The sequence below is a fragment of the Octodon degus genome, unplaced genomic scaffold (genome assembly GCF_000260255.1).
Source record: "Octodon degus isolate 3935 unplaced genomic scaffold, OctDeg1.0 scaffold00039, whole genome shotgun sequence".
NCBI classification, from domain to species: Eukaryota; Metazoa; Chordata; class Mammalia; order Rodentia; family Octodontidae; genus Octodon; species Octodon degus.
The window spans coordinates 561,041-568,573 of record NW_004524615.1 but is presented as its reverse complement, the minus strand read 5'-3'; the positions used below and the strand labels follow the sequence as shown (position 1 = coordinate 568,573).

The 7,533-nt window shown below is 57.3% G+C and overlaps 1 protein-coding gene and 1 pseudogene across 1 annotated transcript in view; one reads left to right on the top strand and one right to left on the bottom strand.

The window, feature by feature from the left end:
• Window positions 1-1,135: 1,135 nt before the first annotated feature.
• The window catches only part of LOC101563779 (mediator of DNA damage checkpoint protein 1), a 10,857-nt gene continuing 4,459 nt past the window's right edge, over window positions 1,136-7,533 (bottom strand). The window contains exon 3 of the mRNA XM_023715186.1: window positions 1,136-4,975. Coding sequence (XP_023570954.1) covers window positions 1,357-4,975 — 3,619 coding nt within the window. The 3' untranslated portion in view covers window positions 1,136-1,356. The remainder of the gene's footprint in view (window positions 4,976-7,533) is intronic.
• Window positions 5,221-7,533, top strand: LOC101563383 (annotated as a pseudogene).

Below are 7,533 nucleotides of genomic sequence, written 5' to 3'. Positions count from 1 at the left end.
CATTCTCTTAATGAATAGAATGATTTGTTCTAATGGTGTTTGTAAATAGGATCACAAGTCCGCATCTTGTACAGTAATTAACCACTAAGAAGAATATATGCAGTGTATTATTTGTTGAAACTGTCCTTCCGATTTGATTTGAAACTGTCTCATTGCTATCTGTTTGTCAATAAAACTTTGGAAAAAAAAATAAATAAATAAATAAATTAAAGGTTGGCAATGCAGCTCAACACAAAGATCCTGATTCCATCCCTAGTACTGGAAAAAAAAAAAAAGAAGAAAGAAAAGAGAAAGAAAGAAGAAAGAAGTTGCTCAGTTGCACATGCAGTCTTCACAAAGCAGAAACTGATCTTCAGAGGCGGATCCACAGCTCTTCTGTGAGCCCCTTGTTCGTGGTGCCCATCAAGAAGCCATGTGATGATTATTGACCTAGAAGGAAAAACTGTAGACAACTAGAAACAGCTGGATCCCCACGCATCTCAGGCAGCAGCTGGTCAGGAGCACCAGCGACGCTGTCCTTGCCCGGCAGGACCTTGCGGCCACGGCCGGCAAGGACACTCCTAACCGCCAGCTTCTGAGCAGCAGCGCTGGACTTAGGGTAGACACTGTTTGCAGTGACTTCTGGGCCTTGCTGCGTGTCTCCGTGGTCTGTGTTAGGGGCCGGCAGGTCCTGACCAAGGCCCAGTGTCCTGCTGCAGCCTCTGACTCCTGGGCAACCCCGTAGCTCAGGCGTGCTGCATAGGCAGGAGTGGGAAGGGAGGCCCCAGAGCACAGAAGGACGCGGGAGATGGCCACGTGCAGAGCTGTGCCTTGTGAGGGGCAACCCAGGTCAAACACAGGCCCTGGAAGTGCAAAGGGCAGCGGGCAGCCCGCTGACAGACCTAGCTAGACACTTTGCTTATCCTTAAAAGAAAGCAAGGCTGTGCTGGCCCTGCCGCTGGGGCTCACTGAGGCAGCGATTGACACTAGGCATGGTGATCTTTGACCCTAAGAGCAAAAACTGTAATCCCAGTGCTTGGGAGGCTGAAAACAGGAGAATCACTCCGAGTCCAATTTGTGTAGCGAGGCCCTGGAGACCTGGTACTAAATACACACACACACACACACACACACACACACACACACACACAGAATGCAAGGGTGGAAGAACCCACACAACACAAAAGGGACTCAGTTCCCAGTGTCAGCCAAGGTCAGCCCAAGGTCAGGCCCTGCGAGGGGAGAGAGCAAGAGGGCGGTGAGCACACTGCTCTTCAGAGAGCACATGGAGCAGGAAATTCTGCCCCACCTGAGAGCGCTGGGGAGCAGGGGTGGGGGGTGAGGAGGTGGGGTGGGGCAGGGGTCCCAGCTGGGTTCTCACTTGGGGGCCTCGAAGGTGTCGCTAGCCCTGAGGACCCTGGGCCTGAAGGACAGGTCGAAGGCTCTCTGGTCGCTGAAGCTCTGGGCTTTGTACTTGGCCAAGTGCACCAGCCTCCTGTGCCGCTCACAACCTGGCCAGTTCATCTCTGTCCCCAGGGTATCTGGGGCCCCCACCTGGGCCTTGGCCTGGGGGACCTGGTGGCTCCTCACATCAGGTGCAGGTGGGATGGGGCTGGCCATCGGCTCTGAGGGACAGGCTGTGGCACCCCCATCTCCTTGGGATAGGCTCCTGGTGCCTGGGCTGCCCAGGCTGCCCATGCTGGGGCCTGGTGCAGAGGGGTCCCTGCTGGCACTGGCAGTGGCGGCTTCCTTGTCCTGGTTGCCACACTGGCCCCTGGCCTGGGCCACTGGCCCCCTGGCCCTGCCCTGGCTCTGTGCAGCAGGGCTCCCTACAGCCTGTGTGCTGTCTCCCTGGGTTGGGTTGCTGACCCGCCTGACCCTGGGCCCTGGCAGATGCTCCTGCCCTTGGGCTCTGACAGTATCTGGCTTTTCCCTTGTTGTTGGTTTCTCATTCCCTGCTAGGTCCCAAGCTGCCCAAGGCTCTGGCTTGCACCCTCTGTCTTCCTGGCCCACAGGCGTTGACATTGTTTGAGAACTGTCCCACTGTCCTATCTGCTGTGAGTGCACAGGTCCACAGTGACTCTCTGATGGCTCCAAGCCTGCTGAGGCCGGGCTTGCACTCTTGGTCTTGGGTACAGTCCTGTGCTTTGCCTGCTGGTCAGGGGCAGGGAGCTCCAGGGCCAGCTGGGCAGACCAGGCTTCTTTAGTGGGGGCCAGACCTGTGGGGCATGCAGGGGTGTACACTGTGTCAGGAGAAGGCCGTGAGTCCCGTGCATGTGGCTCTGTGGAGGGCCGCCATGGCTGGTCCAGGTCATAGCCCAGAGACTTCTGGGAGTGCCTGGCAGTTGGTGTTTGGGAAGCCACACTGTTACACAGAGTGTCCTCTTCTGTGGCACAGACATCCTTGTTCTCTTTGGATGCACGAGGGACGCTGGCTCCTGAGTCATTTGGAGTACACAGTCTGGACGCTGTGAGTGCCTGGCAGGGGTTAGTGGCATCCTCTGAAATCACAGTGGGGGGCACCCATGTGGGGGCATGGGATTGGGCTGAGCCCTGGATGCTCCATTCTGTGGCCCCTACCCTGTGCATTGAGGGCCCACTTGGTACCAGCTTCCCAGGGAGACCTTTTACTGCAGCGGCACAGGGGTGAGTGGTCCATGCTCTGTCTTCTCTGTTCTCCTCTAAAGTGGCTAGTTCTGCTGCTTTGTTTTTCAGAGCCTGGGTGTCAGCCTGTGTTACTGTCTGGACAGCCACTAGGGGTGTTTTCTGGGCACCTTCCAGTGGCACTGTGGGATCTGAGATATTCCCTGCAGCAGCTGTGTCCCTTGAGGTTGGGATACCTGCCTCAGGCTGGTCCCCTAGCCAGGACTGTTTGTTCTTACATAGGTCCTGGTTGGGATTCCCCGGGGCCATCCCCGGGGGCAGAGCCGCCTGTGTTGGGCTCCTGGGGCATTCTTCTTGCCCACAGTGGTTGCTTTGGTCCACACAGGGGCAACTCTCAGGCTGTCTGTAATCCTGGGGAGTTGCCAACAAGGATCTTCTCTCCTGAGGAGCCAGCTGGGCAGGGACAGGGGCAGGGGCAGGGGCAGGGTGGGGGCCTCCTCCTGGATAGCTTTCCCACGCTGGGGCCTGATGGGAAGACGGGGCCTCACAATGCGTCTGTGTTTCGTTTGATTCTAGCAATGCACGAGTCTCACCACTGTATGCAGAAAAGGTGGGTCCTGAAGGCCCAGCATGGCTGCCGGGGCCTACCTTTCCAGCAAGAGAACTTGGGGGCTTTGGCCTCAGGACCGTCAGTGAGGCCCTGGGGTCCATGCTGCCAATCCCTTTCAGGGCTCCCTGTAGCCCCGACTCTGAGGACAGGGGGCTCTCTGGCATCTGGCCTGGCTTGCTTAGCCTGTCCAGGGCTGGAGCATCTGTCCTGTCTGCGGTTATCTTGTCCATCACGGCCTCTCCCTGTGACACATGAAGACACCAGGTTGCCTGGCTCAGTGTACTGGTTTGGAGCGTGGGTGGAGCTGGCATTCTGAGGATGACAGGAAGCCGCACAGTTATCTGTGCAGATGCCATGCCAGGCTGTGTACGCTGTGCTGCCCAGACAGCTGGACGGGCTCGGGGTATGTAGGCCTTGGCTTCCTGCTGGAGCGTGGGCAGGCACTGCTGGGTGGCAAAGAGGGGCTCTTTCTCAGAGTCTGGAAGAACACTTTCTGCCTCGTCCTCAGAGCTGTACACAGTCATGGAGATTTGAGGGCCCTGCCCCGCACCTTCCTCCACTCCCTGAGTGTGGTCTGCAGCCCCTGCTGCTATGGGTTCCACTGTCCTTTGCTTTGCAACTGGCCTAGCGCCCCTCGGGTCGGCAGGACCCAGTAGGGCCACGGTGGGCGGGTGGCCAGGAAGAGCTCTGTCTTGGAGGGAAGCACAAGAGGATTCGGGCTGGGGGGTGCCTGCTGCATGAGGGCCCCCAGGAGCCATGGCCTGGGGCACGGAGGACTGGGAGGGCTCCCTCTGTTCCCTGGGACCCTCGCTCAGGAGCCCCATTCCTGGAGTTTTGTTCCCACCAGGCTCTGTGTGCCCCTCTCCAGGAGACAGGCTGGCCTCTGTCTTGGCCTGGCGTCTGGCATCTGAGTGACTGATCTTGCCACAGCGGGACAGCCAGCCATGGGGACTGCCCACCACGGTAGCAACGCTTAAGGCTGGCAGGGGCTCAGCCGCGCAGGCCAGAAAGCGGGCAGGGGGTGTCCTGGTGCAGCTGGTGGCCATGGTGGCCATGTGCAGCACACGGACCTCTGGCCGGTATGTCCTCCTCTGCAGAGCCCGGCTCTTCCGGTCCTCCTTGCGCAGTGGCAGCACTCTGGCCTCCGCATGGAGGCAGCCACTCTGCTCAAACCTCTCCCGCAGCTTGGACAGGATGTTGCCTCGGCCACCTACCCTTGACAGAGGGCCCCTCGCGGCTCCAGGCCCTGGGCCTCGGGGCAGCATATGCACGTCCTTCTCCTTGGCTTCCTTCTCCTCTGCGGCCAGAAACTTCTTCAGGATGGTCTTCACGGTGCTCCTCCCACCAGGGCCACCTGAGCGGGGCTTCTCTCGGGCTGTGGGCCTCTGGCTGGGGCTGCTGGCACTCCCCTGGGTCTTCTCCAACAGCTTGCTGATGGTAGTGCTCACGAAGCTCCGGCTGGGCCCCTGCCTGTCCTTGGAGATCAGCCGGCCCACTTCCTGAGTCCTCTTCAGGGGGGGCTCCCGCCCCTTGCCCATGAACTTGGCCTGCAGAAGCTGGAAGCGTGTGGGCCGCCGGCTGGCCTCCTGGGGCAGGGCTGGGCGGCTGGCCCTGTGCTCCCCATCCTTCACCCTCAGGGGCCCTTCAGTGCGATCCAAGACGTAGAGCAAGAGGCTGCCCAGGAGGGCACGGGCTGCCTCTGCCCAGGCCCGGCCTAGCTTCTTCCTCAGCACCTGCGCATCCATGGCCACTGTGTCTCTGCAGCTCTTACCACTCTCTGGGCTGCAGGAAAAAGGAATGAATGAATGGTTGCACACCGCATTATCACTGTCCCCAGGTACTCCACAGAACATGTGGAGGGAAGCCCCATGCTCTGAGCATCCCCTGCATCCAGAATGAATGGTTGCACACCGCATTATCACTGTCCCCAGGTACTCCACAGAACATGTGGAGGGAAGCCCCATGCTCTGAGCATCCCCTGCATCCAGAATGAATGGTTGCACACCGCATTATCACTGTCCCCAGGTACTCCACAGAACATGTGGAGGGAAGCCCCATGCTCTGAGCATCCCTGCATCCACAGGAAGGATGTGATCTGGGGGCTGGTCTACCCAGGCTGCCAGGGACCCATCCCTGGAGCCACACTGACTGCTGCTCCCGGGCTGGCACATCCAGGCCCATGAGCACTGACTTTGCAAAAGCATTGTGGAAAACCACTGCACATAATGAAGCGTTTTTAAGTAGAAAGGATACATTCTGCTTGAAAAATAGGCCAGATACTTAAGTATAAAAAGTTTATGTTTTCAGTGTGGTTTGTGCACACCTCCAGTTTTATTAGGAAAGATAAAATTAACAATGTACCATATTCCACCACTATCCCAAAGGCCCAGGAATACAAGCTGATCTGCAGTCACACCCACTCCAGCCCTGGGAGGACAGGCGTGGGATGATTTCCTCCCTGGGCTCCTGGGCAGGAAGTAGCTGGTGCAGGTGGGGTGCTGGCCCCCAGGCACGGCCAAGGAGCAACGCCCAGCAGCTCTCAGAGGAACCCCTAGACTGGAGGATGGGTTCCTGTACTGACAGGACTTGCCAGTGGGGCCAGGCTATGGAGCTGCCTTCCAAGGTGGCCTGGACCACAGCAGAAGGCTCCTGGTCAGCCAGAGTACACCCCACTACCTAGGTGGTGATGGAAGGTCACCCTGAGTTTTGGCGCTGCAGTCGCACCTGTTCATGGCGCATTGTAGAGTCAGTGGGAGACAGGACAAAGATTCAAATAGCACAGCGAAGGGCTTCACTATGCTAATTATGCAATTACACCCTAACTTTGGAAGCCTGCAAGGGCTGAAGGATGGCTCAGAACAAGAGCTTTCCCCTCGGCTGTCTGGAGCCCTGGGGTTATCCCACCACTGCAGAAGTAGGTAAGTCAGGAGTGTACACGTTGCTGGCCAAGAGGGGAGTCTGACAACTCAGAAATGTGAATGCCACAGTAGCATGGAGTGTGACCTCACGGAGCCTGACATCTCGGAGTCGTTGGAAGATCTAGGTTATAAGGGTCCATTGTTGGAGGATGGCGCCCTGTCTCAGGCGGTCTCTGCTGGAGCCAGTTCCCCGGAGTTTACCAAACTCTGTGCTTGGCTGGTATCAGAATTAAGGGTGCTCTGTGAGCTAGAAGAACATGTGCAAGCAACTGACCGTCCAAGTGAAGCTGAAGAATTCCAGCTTGAGGTGAGTGGGCTGCTAGGGGAGATGAACTGTCCCTATCTCCCACTGACATCTGGGGATGCGAGTAAGCGCCTGCTCGTGCAGAAGAACTGCCTCCTCTTGCTCACATACCTCATCTCAGAACTAGAAGCTGCCAGAATGCTCTGTGTGAATGCTCCTCCTTAAAAAGCTCAAGAAGGAGGCGGTAGTGAGGTCTTTCAAGAGTCGAAAGGCATATGTGTTGCTCTAGGAATGTCCAAACCTCCAGCCAATATAACTCTGTTCCAATTCTTCAGCGGGATTGAAAAAAATTAAAGGAAACATTAGCGAAAGTTCCACCCAATCCTGTGGGAAAGCCTTTACTGAAGAAGTCAATGGGACCGGCCCACTGGGAAAAGATAGAAGCAATTAACCAAGCCATAGCCAATGAATATGAAGAAAGCTGCTAATAAAACGTTTGGGTGTCACCGTACAGTCCTTTGGCTGGTCTCACAGAGCTAAGAGTCAGACAGAAGAGTTGGCCAAGGCCTGCAGTCGAGGCGGCCAGTCTCACCTCCCAAAAGCACTACTTCCGTTGCTCACGCCTTGGCTGCAGGACAAGAGAGCTTGAGGATGAGCAGCGGTTCTATAAGAGAAGACAGCCTGGGCCGCCAAGAAGGTGTTGCTGGGCAGGGTGCCTAACAGAGGCGGTAGACCTAATGACATCGAACCTCCACCCCCAGAGAGGCCGCCATGGCAGAAAAGGCAAGATGGGCCCCAGCAGCGAGCAGAAGGCCGAGGAGGAGGGAGAGGTGGCTATGAACATTCCTCATATGGAGGACAAGGAGGTCATGAACAAGGAGGATGGAGAGGCAGACGTGGTGGCTACGATTGTGGTGGCCGAGGGTTATTGCAATGCAGGCTTCCAGCCAGGTGGCTGTCATGGTGGCCACAGTGGTGGCTATCAAGGCGGTGGTTATGGTGGCTTCCAAACATCTTCATACACAGGAAGTGGATACCAGGGTGGTGGATACCAGCAGGACAATAGATACCAAGATGGTGGGCATCATGGTGATCGGGGCAGTGGTCGTGGTGGGAGAGGTGGTCGTGGAGGCCAGGGAGGAGGGTGGAGTGGAAGGGGAGGCCAGACTTACCACCAG